This window comes from Botrytis deweyae (genome assembly GCF_014898535.1).
Source record: "Botrytis deweyae strain B1 chromosome Unknown BDEW_007, whole genome shotgun sequence".
Lineage (NCBI taxonomy): Eukaryota > Fungi > Ascomycota > Leotiomycetes > Helotiales > Sclerotiniaceae > Botrytis > Botrytis deweyae.
This window is the reverse complement of record NW_024066214.1, coordinates 404,311-426,303: the sequence shown is the minus strand read 5'-3', so window position 1 is coordinate 426,303 and position 21,993 is coordinate 404,311. Positions and strand designations below refer to the sequence as shown.

The 21,993-nt window shown below is 41.4% G+C and overlaps 3 protein-coding genes across 3 annotated transcripts; 2 read left to right on the top strand and 1 right to left on the bottom strand.

Annotated features, from left to right (window-relative positions):
- Window positions 1-515: 515 nt before the first annotated feature.
- EAE98_003826 (uncharacterized protein) lies at window positions 516-1,535 on the bottom strand (the record flags this gene model as incomplete). Its single annotated transcript, XM_038951446.1, has 1 exon — window positions 516-1,535. One exon carries the CDS (start codon window positions 1,533-1,535, stop codon window positions 516-518), a length of 1,020 nt encoding a protein of 339 aa, XP_038811919.1.
- Window positions 1,536-5,824: 4,289 nt separating this feature from the next.
- EAE98_003825 (uncharacterized protein) lies at window positions 5,825-6,205 on the top strand (the record flags this gene model as incomplete). Its single annotated transcript, XM_038951445.1, has 2 exons — window positions 5,825-5,988; window positions 6,055-6,205. The coding sequence occupies 2 exons, from the start codon at window positions 5,825-5,827 to the stop codon at window positions 6,203-6,205; spliced, it is 315 nt and encodes a 104-aa protein (XP_038811918.1).
- Window positions 6,206-13,450: 7,245 nt separating this feature from the next.
- On the top strand, window positions 13,451-13,961 carry EAE98_003824 (uncharacterized protein; the record flags this gene model as incomplete). The annotated part of the gene is made up of 3 exons (XM_038951444.1): window positions 13,451-13,501; window positions 13,560-13,774; window positions 13,841-13,961. 3 exons carry the CDS (start codon window positions 13,451-13,453, stop codon window positions 13,959-13,961), a joined length of 387 nt encoding a protein of 128 aa, XP_038811917.1.
- Between the last annotated feature and the right edge of the window lie 8,032 nt (window positions 13,962-21,993).

Genomic DNA, 21,993 nt, shown 5'->3' with positions numbered 1-21,993 from the left:
CTTTTCGATATGAAACATCCACCCGCCTTCCTTTGCCTCAAGCTTTTGTCTTTTCCATTGCATAACATGGTTATGGTATCGCAAAATGCATGTGCTCCTTTTTCCTGCCGAAGACCGTATGAACGTAAAGTCCCATGGCGGGGTTTAAAAAAAACGCCAAGCCAAACAAGTAATGCGATGATTTGACCATGTTCATAACCATTCCATGCATAGATATTTCCCCTCAAACTCTCGTAAAATTCTCCAAAAATCAAAGTATGAACCAAACCAACAACCACGAATAAAAAAGCACCCCAATGATGTGATATCCCAAAGAAATTCGTCGACTATCTTTTTCAAAAAGAAGCCATGATGCAAAAGCCACAGATGAGAAAGAGATCTACTCTTTCTGTTGTATCAAACTGGCGATAGTTATATCCAGGAGAATAAGAATTGAGTTCTTGACTTAATTTTGAGTATTTGGAGAAACCAGAATATCAAAGTTGTGAAAGTCGAGAAAATAGGGATTGGGTGATTTATTCGTTGAAGTACCAAGTGGCTTGAGTACGGCCGACAGCTTCTTCAGCAAGTTGATCAAAGGCGAAGTTGGTGAGATCGATGGAGTTACCCACACATCCCATGCACTTATCGATGACGGTTGCTTGGGTAGTCTTACCAGTAGAGGTACACTTGATAGTGATTGTCTTTCCACAGTATGGGTTGCTGTTTGAAAGGGAACCCATGAGTCCAACTGGAAGAGCAACACCTGCAAAGCTGGATCCATCAGTAGTGATTCCGCAAGCTCCGAGACCGGCTTCGTAGAAAGTGATATCTCCAGAGCAAGGAGATCCGGGAGGGCAGACTCCAGAGCTAGATCCAGAGGAAGAGCCTGATGCAGGAGAGCTTGATGCTGGGGCAGCTGCGCTGGTTGGGGATGCAACATAGACTGGAGCAACAATGCTTGAGACTGAGGAGACGACTGGCGCAACAACGCTTGAGACTGAAGATACGACTGGTGCGACGCTGGTTGAGGATGGGACGACAACTGGCGCGACACTAGAGGTAGTTGGTACCACGACCGGCGCGACACTGGAAGTGGTTGGAACTGGTGCGATAGAGGTAGAAGAAGTAGTTGGGACTACAACTTCGGGGGTGGTGGATGGAGCGGCGACGGAAACGACAGAGGAAGAAGATGGTGCGACATATGGTGCGACAGATGAGGAACTTGGTTGTTGGTTGAGAACAGCTCCTTCAGAGCTACTGGCTGCGGCAGTAGACTTTGGAATATAAGTGGAAGAAGCGGCGGATGACTTTGGCTTGGTTGCCAAAGTTGTAGGAGTAACAGATGGAGCCGCGCTGCTGGTTGCAGCAGCTATTTCACCAGAAGAAACCCAGACGGTGGTGGTATAGTCGATTGTCTCGGTGACCATCTCGAGTTCTGTAACCCATTCAATATCTCGCTTTTCGTGTCTGGCGGCATGTTGATGACGGGCGTGTGGTTGAGCTACAACGGTAGCGGCCAAGAGACCAGAAAGGATAGCAGTTGCGTACTTCATTTTGACGGTGATTTGTTTGTTTTATTGTTCGTGAGAAATTGTTTATTGAGTATGGGTATCTTTGGATTGAATCTTGGAAACAAAAACTCAAGTTTGAAATTCAACTGAAGCCTCGAGGGAGTGTGATGTGAAAATGGCTTGCAATTTCAATGATTTGATATCGATCTTTAAAAGGAAGGAGTGAGAAAGCTGATATTTCTCGGTGGTGAGTAGGGCTGAAGTAAAGAATGTGGAAGTGAGAAGATGTTTGTTTGACAGTGATGTGTGGTTGTGGAGGGAGATGAATTCTTTAAGAAGGCTTCAGGCTGACTTGCAGTGAGTGGGACGAGTTGAACAGGCTGGCTGTTGTTTTTAGAAAGGGAAGAAGGAGTGTAATGTAGTATTCTGAAGGATTGACAGATACTAATAATCAGATTCTGGATTTGAGATCTTTAAAAAGGAATGAGAGGGAGTGAGTGAGTGTGATGTTGATGGATTATGTATGAAAGAGTGAGAGAGAGAAAAGAGATGTGCCGATGATGAATAATATTCACTATTCATTAGGAAGAAGTCTAGAGTTGTGTAAATTATGCTAAGGGCCGCCTTACTACAATAGGTTAGTGGTCATGATTCAGAGGAAAACACGAGGGAAGGAAGGGAAAAGTGTGGAGCGGCAAGGATACAAGCCGTGATTGACCAATTATAAGTGGAGCTTTTCACTTGGGCAATGTGGTCGGGGATGTATGGGAGACTGAGAGACTGGCTCACTGGCAGACTGGGACTTCAAACTTAAGCTAGGATGAAAAAAAAAGTGAATAATCATCACCCAAGCCAAGCTGCCAGGTACAGTACGATGCAGTGAAATTGGATTGTATGGCTGTTATTTTGTTGCTCTAGTTGCTCTGGGTAATGTTCTCAAGGATTACGAACCAATTAAATGTCAATGTTTTATTCAAATTCTGTACCTTTTTTCTCTCTTCTCTTTCTACTGCCTACGTATGGATCTAGGAATACCAACACCTAGGCCGCCGTATGGATCTAGGAATACCAACACCTAGGCGGCCGCAGTTTAACTCGTTCCAGTTCAATCGCTTCCACGGGAGGGAGAGTCTTACGGAGTACAGAACTGGCAGGCAGACAGACTGAAGACTGGAGACCGGCTCGAGACTGGTTCATACCATCGGCATTGTGTTTCATGGAACACTATTGGCATGAAGGACATCGCCATTGACAATCTTCAAAGTGTCTCGCCATGTAATGACCTCCCTGGCTACCTGACAACCCTTAGGAATGTACCCAGATGGAGGGAGGCTCAGCATATTCCTCACATACCACGATATAAAATGGCAATTTCTTTTTCGTTGATGTTTTAGATTATTCGCTCAATTTCTAACACCAGGAAATTCCCGAGATACTGATTCCCATGATGATTTCATTCTTCTCCATTTTCACTCCATTTTCACTCCACTTACCACGAGAAGAGAATGCATTGGACCCAACTTTTTCCCAAGGCTCAGTCAGTCAGTCAGTCTGTCTGTCTGTCTGTCGTAGAGTAGAGACAGAGTACAAGAGTCAGCGAGGTACAAGTTTTATTGATTAGGCAATTGCCCCTGAAAAATCCCCTACTCCGTACAGAGGGAGCGGTCCGTTAGTGATACAACCGTCCAAAATTTACTCCAATAGGATAACAAGATTACCCAGAGATTTGGTCGTAAAAATGCTTAGCCAGGTACGAAATATCCCGTTTCATCAGTGCCATCCAATCAGATCTCGTAGTCAGCCTCTACCTGGAATCCTGAGTGCCTTAGTGAGATGTATATGTATGTATGATGTTCTAGGTGTGATCTCCCCTGCATGATGAAAAAGCAAAGAGAACTTTTTACCCATCGCATAGCATGGCAGGTTCAAGCTAAAACGCCAGCGAACGCGTTTCCATGAGCTGAGTTGTCACGACTCAAGACTCAATCTTTTTATGCAGACGTATCCTGAGGTATCGTACAGTCGAGACAGTTTACGAAAAGAATAATCCACGCATGCAAGCTAATTATGCATAGTTACATAGGATAGGTACCTACCTGTATTCTCTTATTCTAGTCTCTAGCCTCTAGCCTCTAGCCTCTAGCCTACCTAAGATAATCAATCCTCCATCAGACTTTTCACTCCTGCATCTGCATCTGCGTCTACGTCTGCATCTGCATCCCCGATAGAGTGGAAGAGTATAAAGGAACGAATCGAGAACTTTCTCATTAGTGCTCAGTATGAATCGTAAAGTGGTTGGTAACGCAAATGTGGGATGTGATGTGATATGATATGATATGATATGATATGATATGATATGATGCCAATTGCTAATTCAACCCATTCATTGAATTCATCCAATCCATAACGCCATGTTCTTCTTCCAAACTTCAATCAATTCCCGAATCTCCCGAGAGAGGGTCTTACGGTATGTGAAGATGACTTTCTTGAAAAGTTCAAAGCCCTATCAAAGTGTTGTGAAGCCACCAACGACCGACCTGCCCTTCCCCCCATTTCACATGTGTCCGTGTTATCAACATTTTCATTATCGATAAAAACCGCATCAGGGGTTCAAAATACGCGGGAGATGACTTGTTTCTCTTCAATTTCATTTCTCGGATTATCGTCATGATTGACAATTTGATTCATATTGAAGCTATCGTCATCTTTCAATCAATCAATCAATCAATCAATGTGTTGGTAGCATTCTCACTCCTCGTATCATCCACGAGAATAAAAATAATCTCAGATCGGGTACCTTGCATAATCATCAAAGTAGATTGGGATGAACACAGCCATAACTTTATTTCTGGATGGTAAAACCTTACTTTGATTGCGAATGGTCCTCTGCGTAGGATTATCTTCCTTCAAAGCCTTCAATGGATGAACATTAGAATTCGATTTTAAGATAAGGGTTTTGAAACATTCCTCTCTCGTCAAGACTCAATTGCAAGCTCCTTTTCTCTTCTGATCTGGTCTGATTTCCCAAATACGACGCTGAGAAACATGAATGAAATTGACGGCTTGTGTGTTTCTTGTCATGCTCTGCCATGGCCCACGAAAGCAATACTTTTTACGATGCCCAGAACTTGGAACATGTGAATATCCGAACACCTACCCACGGAGTCCGTCAGATCAATCCATGTCAAGCATTCTACTCTCTCAATCGACTGGTCAATGAGTGCCCCGGAACATGCAACAAGACTGCCCGGCTATCTATCAGCTACTCTGCCGTCTTTCAGCAAAACGGCAAGTAACACCGCTCGTGCTGCTACTGACAAAGATTGGTTTCATCGGTGGGCGAATGGTCGAGACCGCGCGGGAAAGAAACTTCATGACCAACAGCCAATGGTAATATCACGTGTAAAAATGAGACGAGACTCACATATCGACCACGACAGCACGATCAAGCACAAGCAAACTCCATTTACAAACTTTCATCCACGGTTAAATCACAGTCACAACATCAATCCCATTAATCTCAACCGTGCCTTCGCATTCTCCATCAAACAATCCAATACGATCTCAAAATATCTCCACGCAAATCATGTGATACATTACGAAGCTCGCACAGACCCGAATATTATCCGTTGCTAATGTTAGGTACGAGAAAATCCTCTCTGTGCAGAACCAAAAAGACCCTATCCTTCCTTTCCATCCTTGAAAGCTTAACTCCGCCACCTCTGTTTCCCGCCTATTCTTCCACTTTGGATTTCAAGCTTTTTGTGATATCGAAACCTTTTTCATCCTTTACGAGCAATTTCCCAAAATATCTACAGGAGCATTACGAGATTCATGGCTCGGGACTGGAGTGAGAAGTCAAGTAGGCGTCTCTTACCTAGTAGGTAGTCTTAGGATTGGAGTGTACGTAATATACTTGAAGTTAGATGCAAAAGACACAACTTTGAGGTTACGTTGCACAAATGTGGAAGATGCTCGGGTTCTTTTGCTGAAGCATTAGGAATTGTTTGGACTCTCTGTCTCTGTGAACGCGGAAGTTTCCGAACTTTGTAAGAATTCTTTCTCGCACAGTACAGGATGATGGGGTCTAGAGTAAAGTACATTGGACCCGAGAATATCGCACACCATTCGGATCCAAGCTTTGTTTTCCGCATACACACAAGCTGTCCACGTAGTGCGTAGCGTCTGTTTGGTATTTACTTTACTCCGTACAATGTCCTGTCGGGTAACCACTAGCAGCTTATCAATTAGGTTATCGATTAGATTATCGATTGTGCGATTGAAACGGCTCGAGTGGTGGGGTACGTTTCGACACTTAGCCCAATAACCACATGGCATATGAACTACTCGGTCTAGAATTGCAGATTTTCCTCAACCGAGGGGGCCCCATAAACTGGGAATCTGCTCACCGAATGCCAAACCGTCAAGTGTCGGCCTTATGGAACTTGATGAGGGTAATTGTGGATATCCGGATGCTAGCTAGCAGTGCCCTAGTGTAAGCCCTACTGCAAGGCTGCATGACAGTGCATATCTTCTTCGGAATCTGGAAGAATCATTCCAGGAAGAAAGAAAAAAAAATTCTTCCTTCGCACCTCTCTGTGGGGAGGGCGTACGTCAGAAGTTTGGAGAGTGACGGTGTTGGTGTTGGTATTGATGTTGATCAGTTATGCCATGCCGGCTTTTCTTTCTATGATGTAGGTGTTGAACGTTGAAAGTTTGAGAATGACAAGTTGATCTTCATGGAATAAACCGTACACTAACATCAAGGTTGTAGTCGTCTTTGGATATCGCGATTGCCACTGTTTAGTTTGTAATGCTCGCTTCTTGGCTCTTGCGTATGTTAAATCCTAGATGACGGATTGCTCCCGATAATCGGTTGGGGAATGTTGAGAATGATTGAGTGTAGATCGCTGTGTGATGATGATGGAGATGGGGATGAGGATTACTTCATAGTTAGAAATTTTATTGTCGGGTTTGAGTCGGGGTAGTTAATGTCGGTTGATAGGTAGTATGAGTAACCTCTTCCTTTTTCCCTTCTCTTTCCACCTCTAGAAACAGCGAGTCATGCTTTTGTCACACTTTTCCTTTACGGCTTTTTGCCACAATTTTCCACGCTGGATTTTACATGTTTCTTCGATTGTAAAACGTATGTAGAATAGCTATCACTTGACCAGTGATACTCATGCGATATCGGATATTCATTGCTCAAATCATCAAAATCTATCATACACCTACCTAATAGTACCGGTATACAATCATTTGATTCCAGCATTTATCTCTCTTCATATCTCTCTCTCATCTATGCTAATATTCTCTCATCCCTGGTTATCTCCCCTCCTCAACCTCATCTCTCTCCTCATCCCCTCCTCGCCCATAAACCCAAACCCAAACCCAACCCCCCAAAACCCCCTCTCATTATATTAGCTACCAAATATCCCCTATCCTATCCTATCCTATCCATTCCATACATAACCAATCCATCATATATAAAACCTTGAATAAACAATTTCTACATAAATATACATATATAAATAGATTAATAATACTCGAATCCCAGCTCCTTGGAATTAGAATTGGAATTGGAATTCGAGTAGAAGATGTGCAAGCGGGATTTCATCTGAGGGTATAAGTATTGGGTGGTTAGGTCATGTTGTGTTGTGTCGAATTGAATCATTTGAATAATGTTATTCATATTATTCATGTCATTCATATCATTCATATCATTCATATCATTCATATCATTCATATCATTCATATCATTCATATCATTCATATCATTCATATCATTCATATCATTCATATCATTCATATCATTCATATCATTCATATCATTCATATCATTCATATCATTCATATCATTCATATCATTCATATCATTCATATCATTCATATCATTCATATTATTCATATCCGTAAAATGGGAAGCAGAAAAGGGAAATATGTGTGGTATACGTGGATTTGTGGATTTGTTGTTGAGGGGAATGTATGGATGGATGGATGGATGGGTTGTATGGAGGGATGAGAGCGAGGGGGTAAGGGAAGAGTAAGGGAAGAATAAGAGAAGGGTAAGGGAAGAATAAGGGAAGGGTAAGGGAAGGATAAGGGAAGGATAAGGGAAAAATAAGGGAAAGGTAAGGGAAAGATAAGGGAAGGGTAAGGGAAGAGTAAGGGAAAAGTAAGAATATATATATATATATCTCCTTACTCTCTTTCCTTATTCTTCAAAATAACATCTTAGTTCCCATGTACAAGTATAGAGTATATTTTCATGATGATATACCTGGGTAGATAGAAATCGATCGATCGATGGTACGGGATGGGTAGCGAGGTGCGGGGATTGGGATTGGGATTATTGCGATTGGATTTTTGGGTTTGTGGGTTTGTGGGTTTGTGGTTTGTGGATATGATATAATAGGGAAGGAGAAGGTTAAGGATATGGATTTATAGAATCTTCCTCTTCCTATTTTACACGGGAGGGTTGATACAGAGGAGATGGATGAGCGGCGAAGGATCGCAGAGGCTTCGTGAATTTTTTTGATGGTTGTTGTGGATATTTAAGTGTAGATGGATTGGGATCTGTGGATGGAGAGAAATATTTTGGGTTCTTGATGATGGGTTTCCGAAAAAAAAAAAAAAAAAAAAAAAACGAGCTGGTCAAGTTGTGATAATGGATGGTGTGTCTTGGGGTGGAGAAGTTTGGGGATGGGAGGAGGGAGGAAATGGGAATAGGGGAGGTGAGAGGATATTAGTACTTGGATTTACAGTTATGTGAGAGTTTCTTTGTTATTGTTGGGTTATTTTATTGTGTTATTTTTATTTTTATTTTTGTTGTTGCTTTTGGGATGTTGATTATAATATCACAGTGCTATATCCCGCTGTATTGTGCTATGTAGCAGTAAATATTCATGGGGATACATAGGTAGACTGTAGTTCGTGTTTCTTGGGTGTATGTTAACGTTGGAACCAGACAGAATCTTGAAGGGCGAGATTATAGGTATGAGAGATGGATATAGATCAATTGGAGATCTTAATGCGGTTTTAATTATAGGGGAGGTGGGATTTGGAGCTGGGGATGAGAATGAGAATGGGGAATGGGAGGAGAGGGGAGGGGAGAGGAGAGGAGAAAGGAGGGGTTGAAGGTGAATCAGATGATACCAGTAGTGGATGAGTCCAAGAAGGAGAAGAAAACAAGAGAACAAGAGCGGCCCTGGCAATGGAAACAGTTTCCTGAGTGAATGAATAGATGGATTACAAGCTGTTCTTGTCTTCAACAAGCGAAGCATTAATGTTAATCCAGATCACGAATATCAAGATGGTCATGCATATAAGTTCTCGGACTCGCCAGGAATCAAACGCTACATAAGATATAGAATGGGTATCAACTTGATACTACATGCGAGAAGTACACCCCAGAAACTTTTCAATCGGCAGAAAAAGAATTAAGAAAGCGAGAGATGGATCGCAGAAGTTGAAATTCTATAATGATGCGGTGTTGATCAGGGCTCTAGGAGCAGTGATTGGGTTTGGAGTCTTAATTGGTTGTCATTTAGAAGCTTTCACTCACGGTGTTGTTGTCACTTATATTTCAATTCTATACCTTTGATTGGTGTCTTCATCTGTTTTTATTGTCAGTTAGAATTTAGTCGTCAAGTCCCGCATGTCCTCGGTATCACTTATATTATTTCCCTTGTCTATGCAAAGAAATTGTACAGCTACTCCAGCGAGCAAAATCACATTTCTTGGATTTCATATGACTGTAATTTATGGTTATGGGATCCTCCTATTTGGAGATAAAATGATGGGAGGAAGTGAGTTTAGTTATAGGCGGGAAATGGGGATTTAGTACTGGTTTGAGAGGAGGGGAAAGGGGAGGAACATGGGCCGGTGAATTGAATAGCCTTATCTGCAGATCAGGAGGGAATCTAGATGGTAAGGTTGTGGAACATGTCAGTAGATAGTCAAGTCAATAGACCTGCTGCATGTTTGTCTTAGCGAATCGATGATTCTTATCCGCTTCCCCTCTTTCTTTTATCCTTGACCTGAACATCAATATCAAAACCTATGATCTTCTACAGGTACCTATTTAAACACTTAGATATTCAATGAGTTAAGAGCAGTACATTCCAAGCTAAAGAAAAGTGTTTCGCCGCAGTCAGTTTCCGTAGTATTGGCGCTATGGCCTAAATGGCGGTTGCACTCATAGAGGGCACAACCATCCATATTCTAGATAGCTCTCTCTTTAGTCAAAACAACAATATGATAAACCATACCCAAATTTCAATCAGTTCATTCTCCACTGCGACCTATTTCAACATAATCTAACAATCTGCAGTCGCCAACTTGGGGTTCGTAAAGGCAGAATTTATGTTTGTTTATAGTGATAGTCCGCGGCAGTGCTGAATTGTTAGGATATCAATTGAAAGTTGTCAGTTTGACGGAGAGTTTTGTTGTCTTTTATTTGATATTGATCATTGTGTTATTAAGCTCTCGTTCCATATCCCCTAGACTGCCGGCTAGCGGCGCCGTATGTGGTCCGTGCACTAAGCAAGAACATTAATAACTTCATTAATAATATTATATATAAAACCTTTGATATTATATATTAAGATTATAATTTAGTTGAAAAATAATAATAAATATATCAATTTTATATATATAGTTTTTTAATTATAAAATAATAACTAAATAATTTTATAAATAATATTATATCTCACCTTAGAATATAAGAAATATTTTCCAGCGATTTTTATATAATATATACTTATAAATATATATTAAATCAAAAACTCAATATTTATTTTTAAAAAAAAGAATAAATAAAACATTATATAAAGAATTAAAAGATATACTATTTATTTTTATTAAAACATAAAATATTGAATAATTATTTTAAGAAAATACATCAAAATAATAAGAAATCTCAAAATCCTGATATTTTAATTAGTCAATAAGTGCTCATTAAGCGACGGCGCCGCTAGTTGACAGTCTAGGGGATAAAACTTCAGCAATCAATACTTTTCTCATCTCATCTCATCTCATCTCATCTCATCCCATTCAGAGTCACTAGTTGTGAATCTATCTCCTTTCATTTTTTACTGCTACTTTTCTTTCTTGACTTCTTCCTATTCTTTCCATCAAAAGAAAGTCAAATCATGCCCTGAAATTTACCGGGGGTCCTTGTTGGTATCCTCAGATCTAAGGAGTGGCAAGTGTATCATATATCTTGATGCATGTTTAACTTGAGTAAATGACTTGCCCAGGTGGCCCAGAATACTCTATTTCGCCGAAATATTATGTCATCTGACCATCATAGTAAGGCTTTGAACCTTTTTCGAAAATCTGCTGGTAAGGCTATCATTGTTTCCATTAATTGTATGAGCGGACGAAAAACTGCCATGGAATGATGGAGGAATTGGGTTTCGATTGTGTTGAGATTGTGAATTCGAAGCCCTATTACTGTTTCGGTTTTGGATTGATGATTGAGAGGGATATGGTGATTGATATCGAGGTTGTGGTGGATGTCCATATCTTCAAGTGAAGATAATAATTTTGGGATCTGATAGAGTAGGAGAGGAGGGGGGGCGTGATAATTGAATGTCACTACCTGGTGAATTTAAAGGCTGTGATAGTAGGTACCAAGATATACCCCTCCTTTTACCTCACTACCCCTCGTGAATTTAAGGAAAAGGAATTCATCGGATTAACAACCACTTCTGCGAGTGAATACTCAGATCCTCTACGATAACGCGAACCTCGGTTTAGGTCGTATTATTCCTTAGTATATGGAATATTGAGCTTATAAAAGTTGTGCTCCCGACAATCTTTCTGGTAATCAAAGTTGGGAACATTCTTGATAGTGTGTGCATAAGGTGAGAGGTTCAAGAGTCATTCGCTCATGGGAATTTTTTTTTCTTTCTTCAAATCTTTTGAGACAACTGCAGTCTCAAAAATTCATATTTCTCGTTGTATCTTATTTTGTCCCAGACTCTCGTCTCCCATCTTAACACAACCAATATTGAGATGATACAAAGTTATAAATCTTGGTACCAATGCGTAAGCCGCTCTTCTGAATACCCCTTCTGATCAAATAGACATCTCCATCCATCTGTTGGACAATATCTCAACTTAAAGAGAGCATAATTCGATTGCGTTTAAATCAAGCTTGATACTGAGGTGAAATATTCCTTTACACACTCGAGGATTTTGTTGTTCTCTGTTCGCTGTTGAGTTTTCTAACTGTTGTTTTCAATCTGTTTCTTCCATACTTTGCTAAGAAGTATTGCTTTATTGATAAATACAGAGCAGAAAGTAGTGGATATCTCTTGAGCCTTGTATGGATGGATTTTTTTATGTTCTCACGGCTTCAATGCTCAATTTGCCGTGGGAGTTGTGCAGGAATGGTAGGTAAGGTGAGGAATATTAATTGGGCCTGATAATTATCTGCTGTTACATATCGTCTCATCCTTCTTTTTCCTGTCTATTACGCCTCTTAGATACCCTTTCACCTTTCCCCCCCCTTCTCTCAAACCCGGAAAGTCCATTTACATTATAAGTTTGAACCCGGCCACTTAATCCGATCAGGCACTTGCATTTCTCGATTCGGATCTGCAAGAATAATTCATGGGGTATGGAACTTAAAATGAAGCATGGCTTAAGTAGAGCAGCTAGAAGAGAAGAACTTTTGGGTCTGTGAATTGCATGATTCTCTTCGTGTGGATAATGGAGCAAAAAAGCGCAGTCTTAGCCTAAATTTGGATGTCAAGAGGTGAATAAGATGATTCACATCACTGAGTAGTGATTACTTCCCCAAAGTACGTGGTCGATCTGGTCTTTCCTCGAGATCAGCAGGGAATCCTCTTGGCCTGTTTCTAAAAGAGTTTGACGTTGGACGTGGTGCTCCCGCGGAAGAGAACTGGTGAACGCCTCCTCAAAATATGACTAAGGTTCCTCGTAAAAACTTCTTTCATATCAATTAATAAGAGATGAATATCTGAAGTATGAGGGGATGACGAATACCATTGGGGTCGGTGATTTTGGATTAATCCAAAAATGGCACTTTTCATTCCTTTTTATCCTACAAGATCCTGGGTCTGACCTATCGCATCTTGTATATCGTTGAATTTTCACCGTTTCATTGTATATACACCTTCAAATTTTGTGCGATATTCCTTCAGGGCACAATAGATTTTTTAATCAACAGGTGAACAAGAAACAAATACAGCGATTCTAAAGTAGATCAATCCGACTTTATTGTCAAGAATTGCTTTGGAAATACCGCAAGGAAGAATTGCTAAAATTGAGAGCGGGATGAAAAGCGAGCCTAAATCTGGGGTAAATCTGTAGTTTGAAATCCTGGTGAGTTTTGACAAGGGGTGGTGATACCTCGTGCGACGTCGACTTTACTCATAAACCTCATGAAAACAACATATCATGAGAGACTTTCGTGGCATCTAGATCAAATACAAGATAAGATTAATTGCTAACTTGTAGATTGAACGGAACCAGGCAGGCAACAATTGTTCAATCCAAACTCTTGTGTCTTTTCTTGGTATTGCTTTTTACCACATAATCATTCCGTTGAAGATCAATGATTGGAAAATACAATTTTGGGTCTCCATCAAAAAAGGATGTTTGGACCTTGGCTTACATTACCCCAAGGAATCGTCCTCATTGGTCGCGTACGAGATTATATCACAGTTTTCACCAATCAGATGATTAGCCGAGACTCATCAGATCCTTTAGTACTACCCCAGGAGAGACTTGGCATTTTGGGGCTGCGGCACATAAAGTTGTCTTATCACAATTTCTAAGATGTAATCCGTTTGTTGTTCTTCATCCGCGTCACGATAGTTCCTGGATCAATAGTATCTTGATTCATATTATATAATTTTGACATCAAGGATTGAGTACTTTCCGGCTCCAAAGTTCAACATCGCGGGGTAGCAAGATCGCTCAAAATGACACAACCATGGACAACATTAGAAGCCGATGAAGCGCAATTTACTGCCGTGGGTAGTTGAGATTTGAGTTTGAAGAATTAAATGCTAATCAGTCGTGCGTGGACAGGTAGCATATTCAACTAGAAACCAAGCCCCATTTAATGGAGCGGGGCTAGAAGTTTACGACAAATCTAGACCTATTCAAATCGAAGGCAAAAGGATCTTTGGAGTTCTTAGAAAGACGGTGGTAATGGTTGTTAGCGTTTTTCTCATGGTGGTTTGCGTGGTCATTGGAATTGGAGTCGGAGTTAGTGCATCAAAAGGAAATCACAAAAATCAAAGGTAGCTAGCTACATCTCTGTTCTAGAAGATCCCAAAATTTCGAGGCTATTGCTCACATATAAGCAGTGAAGTGGCAGCCAGTTCGAACACCACCACCATTAAATCTACGATCTCATCCACCGAGACCACTATCATCCCATCGGTGACGGACACGGAGTTACTCGCTACTGCACCCACGGGATCTTAGATACATATCCAGGAAGTTATGGACTACCATATCCGAGTCTAAAGCTGAATTTAGTACTTGCATCGACGAAGAATCTCGAGTTTCTTCCTAGTCCTGCCTTTTGCAAAAACATGGGGACTGTCAAATGGATCCAAAAAATCAAGAAGAGAGTCTTTACAATTTATCTTTAAGTGGACGTAGCGCGTCATAATGCAACTCAAATTACGGCACAACAACCTCTAATGATCAATTTGATGGGGGATCTCCTGGTACTGGCGTGAACTATCTATCCCATGGATCTGCAAACTTTTCTCGTGGCGCACACGACGAGCTTCGGATTCTCGCGGAAAATCGCATCAACACTTCAATCATGAAGACCCGTGGACTGAGCCATCACGATACATTGTCAATTTGTCATACTAATACCTATGGCAACATTATGCAACCATGCGAGAGCCCCTGCTTTTGTTACTGCAATTTCACCTTACCGAAAATTTATGTTTATGCAAATAAATTCTCATCCACATCCACCACTAGTACGACAACAGCATTGGGAGCTTTATCAAGTAGTTTTTCTATATTCTGGTGTCCTTCTTTCCATCCTTGTTTCACACAAGTTGAAGGCAGTCCTGAAAGTTTTAACTATATCGAGTGCAGAGATCAGGGTAGATTCTTATTGCCAGTGCTTTCAGATCTGGACAGAAGTTGGGCGATAGATTGGTGAAACTAGTCGTTCCAACAGACAATAAGACAGCAAGGGAAAGGCAGCATGCAATTCAAGCCTTTGAAAGCTGTTCGACGTTATCATCTTTCCATCTTTTCCCCGGTTCTAGGGAGCGTAACGTCAATTTTCTGGGTACGACTTATTTATGCCAGAACTTCGACTTCTAATGATGATGGTCACTCCTGGGAGCGAAATGAGCACGATTGAAAGTTGCAATCGAATTGCCTCTAACAGGTTGCAAGTATATCACAAATCAACATTCGCATCGAATACCAAGCCCACCTACCAGATTCACTCATAGAACTCTCCATTGATCATCTCTCCTCCCCCGCCATTTATTTCGAAACCGGGGCTGCGATTCTTCAATTTCGAGTCCTTTTGTACAACTCTTCACAAAAACTCAAGGAATATCACCTTCAGTTAGGTACAGTGGGTTGTACCAGTGGTCTATGGGCTGATCTATATCCAAAGCAAGGGGGGGGGGGGGGGGGGGGAGAGGAAAGGATTGTATTCTAGCAGTTCTCAGTGAAAAGAAGGAACAGTAGCATTTGGTAGAATTATAAAACAACAATTTTGGGATGATAACAGGAAGTCTGTGAAAAAATAAGACGACGGGATTATACAGCGAGATGAATCAAAAAGAAATGTTCAAGTGATAATGGGTACCATCAAACGACGTTATATTATATTGTTAAAGCCAACTTGTAAACATGTAAAAGCGTAAGATTGTCGTGGTACGCACTTATCATCTTGTCAGACGTGACGTATCAATCCAAGGTAAAACGAAAAAAAGGCCCAGACCCAGACGCGTTGAAGGCCATGATATGCTATCTTCTCAAACTTGTATATTTTGCAGGCTCGAAATAGAGAATCTTGTTCCAATACTCTATATAGAGATCATACTTATGGATCTATTCTCTAGTGCCCTTTACACCGTACTGACCGTGAAAAGCCTCTCATGTCGTTAACCTCGTATTTACTTGAGCGCCTGCCCGCTTTACTGGTCGATAATAAGTGTATTTACATACAAGCAAGCCTATATCTATCGAGAAGAATGACAAGCAAGTCTGAAAATGCAAAAAGTAATGGATATATGAGGTAACGCAGCTATCGATCCAGATTTTGCCTCTTTTCAGAAACAAAATTGGAATTGAGAGGAAAGGGGTAAAGATCAAGTGTCTATGCGATTTTATTGTGATCAGAAGTGATAAAATATTGTTATTTGTGAAGCTATGTTGTCAGAGACGAGAAGAGAGGATGACGTGAATCCGCAATAAGCGACAAGAGTATCAACAAATTTTGAATCTGACTGTTCGGGAGACAGTAACAGATAGAAAGTATGAGTCAGATGATAAAACAATTAATTATTGGACAGGATATAATATCTTGCGGAACTTGATGAGATATGAACCTGATGTGATATGGCAACTGAAAGCTGATAGGTACCAATCCAACGATTTTGATATTTTCAAGGAGTAACGATTCATAATTGTTTTGGGAGTTCTCTTCAGCTACTTAGCTTTAATAGTATGATCACAGAAATCTATGCACATAGGTGCTGATTTAAAACTTAGAAGTGAATCTTAAGGACTCAAGGAAGCTTAACCACCAAACACATGAAAGAGTCATTGAATCAGTTACCAATGTAGAGAATTGTCATCAGCTTCTCAACGTAAGTTTCCTCATCCCAAATCCTTATAAACCCCTCTGAAGCAATCGTTCCTACTCTAGACACTTAGTAACGATGACCAATCAGTCACATAATGGTTGGAGAGAAAAATAATCAGACTATAATAAGAGCGCGAGCTGATCTCAAGACGAGCGCTGAGCATACAGAGGAAATGGGGTGAAAGAATGGAACATGTGGATATCTCTAAAGATAATGTAAAGACAATAACAGTATAGACTTGGGTACGAAAGTGACATCAAAAGTTGATGACAATCAATGATATCACATCACAATAGAATTACGAAGATATCATACTATCTATGCTTTGAATCTCCAGAGATCCTAATTTAGACACAATTCCACACCCTCGAAACGAAAACTCGTCAAAAGGGGGGAACACCCACTACCGAAACCATCCTCTCCTCATCATCTGACAACCTTACTAAATCACTTCACAATCACCGTACACTTATATCTGTATAGCACCCCCCCTCCTCCCCTTAATTCTCAAAATACATACCAAGCCCACCAATTCCAGCCCATCCCAAAACCATGATATCATCACCTCATGACATGTCACCCTTCCAAGCTCAATGACAACTTCGCTACGCGCTGCCAAGCCCCAATATACAATTTTAGGCAACAATTATGAGTTATGATCTAGACCATTAATTAATCCCTTACTTATAAGGATATAAATATGAACATCTCGTCTAATATTTCTAAAGGGGATGCGAATGAACCATATATTGGAGACGAACAGTTCCCTCAACACACTTCCATAAATACAATAACAGATTTTCAATCTTCCACGTGGTGAGCTAGCTATGGGTATAAAATAAACGAGTAGAATTGGAAAGAAGGTGCTGTGATAGAAACATAGATTGGTTACCGAGTTCATCGCAGAGCTTTTAGCCGGCGCATAGATTGTCGGTAGCACAATTCTTGACCAGAGTTATGGATAGATGGGGTCCAGAACCGGAAAGCTGGAATGAGGGGGATGTAGTAGAGATGTGCCAGGAGTGTTGTCTTTGAGGGAATGGTGAAGGGAAGAGAGAGGAAAGCTTGCGAGGGTTTGGTATTGAGAATTCCATGGTCTTTTGGATGGGTGCATTGGGTTGACGAGTAAGGAGAGGAATATTTGACTTGGTAATTTTCTATGTGTTTGGTTATGGACATATATATCGTCTGTATGTTAGATGCATGTGTTTATAAAGAATAGTAATTGTACCCATATTTCATAGCTGTGGTGTAGATGATGAATCCGACTGATCTCCCGGGATAACTTTCGCGGGATCACAGTCAAAGTAGTCTGCCTCTACGAAATGAATGAATATCAACACAGAGCCAGCCACTTATGGATATAAAGAAAAACCAAACAAGGGCCAGACAGATAGTATTCCGCCTCTGGAAAGCGCTACACCTTTTAATAGCGAACCGCCCAAATTACAGCAAATCAAATCACAAGCTACAAGTTCCTCAAATCCAAAGATCCCAAACCTAACGTCCGACGTACCACCAATCATCAAACAAACCACCCTCTAAACATAACATACAAAAGTCTCAACCCAGAACCCAGAAGCTAACCCGCCCACCACCATCAACCTCACAATAACAATCTCTCACTCGGAACCGCCGATCCATACACACACAAGCCAGCACTCTCCATCCCTCTCAACCCCCTCCCGACCTATCCGCGCACAACCAAACCCAAATCTTCCCTCTCCACGCTTCACCACGAGACTAAACTCCTCGCGGACACCGAACGCAGCTAAATCATGACTCATCCATGTTCCAACAACCAACCGTTGGGACCCGACAATCCGGTTCGCACCTCTCATTCGTCCATCGATTCTCAATCTCCCATCTCACACCTTTAAATTTCATTTCAAATGTAAACACGACAGGCTACCGCGGTATGTCGATCGCGCCCTCGCAACTCGTATACAGCATTCCATTGAACCCTGGTAATTTCGTATTTCCACCCTACTCCCACAACGTTTAGTTTACAGGGTATGCGTGAGCATGTTATTAATATATCAACAGTTAGTTGGCGTGTTAGTAAGATTAGTAACATCAATCCATACCCACCTACATACCCATAACATAACCAAGAGAGACATACTTGCGAAGCTGCGGTACCGTTACGATGGCTCGCTCTACCGCTTGCGGAAAAACTTGGCGCGGGGTATAGATATATCGACTAGAATATGTATGTACATATGTACACAACGCTTCATCCGACCACTGCACGAACCCGCGCTAACGGCACGCATCCACAAACATTCCCAGCCCGCACATCGCTCCACCATACTTTCCACAAATCATCTCGGATATACGGGTGCGCAAACATTGCACAAGTAAGAACATCGGATATAGGAAAGAATGATAAAGTGCCAACACTTAGACGGCGATGACAAACACGCTTCGTACCTTATTTACCACGTTTTGTGCCGTGAAGTGGGTGCAAGGCACCCGTGTGCAGTGAATGGATATCGCACGTTGTGTGTGCTTGACGCTGATATTGTTCCGAGGGGATGGATGGTATCGGCGGTTCCGAGAATGTGTGAGGGGTCAGTAACGGGTTTGTCGGGAGAGGGTTTGGATTTCAGGGGTCAGGTTGAGGAATTTGTGGGCTTGGTTTCTTGTTGGAATTTGGAAGTTGGGATTTCGAAGGTGTAGTGGAAGTGAAGGGAACTCTGAATTTTGATTCATAGATACGTCGATCATGAAATATCATCCAGTGGGTGAAGTACTTACTATGCCATCCCATCTGAAATTAATAATCATGAAGTCTTTCCCCATCGATACTGGCATATTTGCGTACTATTATCTACTATCTGAGATATCCTACCCCCTCAATCATCGCCATCGTATCCATACATCATCACCGCGACCAAAAGACGGTGCATTTCCGTTTCTCATTCCCAGAGCCCTGGCCTCGGAATTGTGTTTCGGACTTAGGACATAGCATGCGCGTCTGAAAGCAATGCAATGCAAAGGTACGCTTATTAGCGTAACGGTATGTATCGCAGTGATCCAAGCATCCTGTCCTTCCATGCAATTCAATTCGTAGAATAAATATCCAACCAAGACCGCATGACACCTGTGTCTCTCAATAGCAGGTATAGAAGTGAGATGGAATCTATGGCGATCTATCCATTACCCATCCAAGCATACCTGAGGTACCCAGCGAAAGACCCGAAAGATACAATTGCCCACCCCTCCTGTGCCACACCCTCGCAGCCCATCCGAATTCTTATTCTTATCCCGCGACCTTCGTACTTGGCATCTACTGTGCCTCATCTACCGTGCCACTCATCTACACGTACTCTCTCTATACAGTCTCCCATCCCTGCGCAACATCACCTGTCACGTCACTTGACTCCACCGCGATCCCGGAGCTAGTGCCCCAATTGTACATTTCTCGTACCGTCCGCTCAATGACATTCATTCTATTCCGCAGACTATACGAAGTAAATGGCCATGGGAGTGAAGAGAGTAAATTAAGCTTGGTTAGAAGCTTATCCAGAAAATACACGATATCTTGATCTCCGGGTTTGGGGATTCGCAGCGTGCGTGTGCGTACTACAAATGGGACATAGATATATTGCTAGCATAAGATGTATAAGCATCCAGTTATTTATAAATACTCCATACACGAAGATCCAATATATGCAAATATCAATACAGAGACGCCACGCCACACACCTGCATAAAATGTCTACTCGCGTCCGCAAATAACACCTCAGATCTCGGCACTTATATCTGCTTGCTCAACTAGGATCGTAATCCTTAGAGCTAATTCTGATGTTCGAATTCCCGTTCTCGTTTATGATGATCTACGAGGTATGCGTCTACCGCCGTACGTTTCCTTTTTCGACCTTTTCAGTCTTCGGCCTGGTATGTACATGGATTATTTCTGGATGGAGAAGGATCTCTCTCTTCCTTTGGGACAGTTGCATACAATGATTCCAATAATGCTCAATGCATAATGTGTAAGGATAAGTTTAATCCCAATCCTCAATCTTAATCTCCGAGAGATCTATTGAGGGTTTGTGAAGGATGACGAAGCTAAAATGCGGAAGACATGTTGAATGACCACGAAATAGACGCTTGCGTATCCTAGAATGATAAGTCTATTGAAAGAAAGAAGAAGCTCTAACCAATTGAATATCTCGTCCGACTCATGCATCTGGGAAAGATCAAAACTTCCAAAAAAGCAATGAACAAGTAGAACGATCCAGCCTTTTCCAAAAATAAGGTGCTCAGAGATACTCTGTAGAAACGAGAGAAACAAATGGCCCACTATTTCCAGTGCCTAGAGCGGATAGACTGGTTTAGATACTTCATACGGTGATATGATTCATTATTGCGGCAAATAGGTAAATGCAAATACCTGAGGAAAGGTAAAGAGAAGATCATTGAATTCATGAACTTGCAAGGGGTGATAAGATTCATGAACGAATGATCGGAGGTTTAAACATCTAGAGGGTATAATGTAAATGCTAAGACACTGGTCTGGCAGATTTTCATAAATGTTTATGTCTTTATCTCTGTATAACTATCCTAGTACTCCCGTTTTAGAGAGTTCCTACCATCTTTCACTATACAAAATACCTGCACACTCTACCCCTCAATCCCAAACGCCAAATCAAGCGTATTCGCAGGATGGTCAAAGTTTCCCCCCCCGGAAGGAACGAAGGAATGAGGGGAAAGGACGCAAACAAATGTGTGACGAGAAGGATTGGACGATAAAGTATGAAGTCCAATGTACAAACTATGCAACGGTCTTACCTTTCATTGGCATGTTCAACGCCATAAATACAATAATGCAATTTTTGCAGTAAGTATCAACATGTGCAATACAAATGAATCAATATGCTGAGAGTAAATAATCAAATGTCCCCAGCGCTTAGAAGTCATTTCTAAAACACGAACAAGAAAAATGGGCGCTTAGACAGGCCTTTCAGCGCTAATCTTAAAATTACACATGATTTGAATTTCGAATTTTGAATTCATTCGTAGAGAAGCTTTTCTAATATTTCACTTGAAACCTTGTAAATGTTTGATTTTCGATCAATGATAATGGATTGAATGGTGTTTGAATAATAAATCATACTTTTTCAACAGCAAATTAAAAATGTAAACTTTAAAGTCACATCACATGTACTACACCTACCTAGGTATCCTTCCCACCCCAAACCCATTCCCAATATCTCATCACGAAGATTATCCCGGATCCCGCGGTCGGGACGCTTGCTTGCTTGCTTACTCGAGTATACTTTCACATTTTCACAGCACCATGGATCATGAGGCTTATTAGTCCATCAAGTGATAATTCTTGCCTCGACGCCCGTGCTTTGATAAGGTTATCCTGTCCCATCCGCCCTTGCGCCTCCGCAAGTTCCGTCGTTTTCAGGACACTAATTTCTTACATGCAGGCCTGTTGCAGCTTGCTTGCAAAAGCCTACAACGCCCGCATCGCGTCCGTCTTGCGCATTTAGGCAACCGAATAAAGTTGAAGGCCAAAAAATACAATTAATTGGCATTTCAATTCATGGATGATGGGACATGTATCAATGGCAGGTCAGACGGATAGAAAGGAGGCGAGAAGAATGCGTTGTGATAAAATGAAAGTCGTATAGCCAAGGATCCAG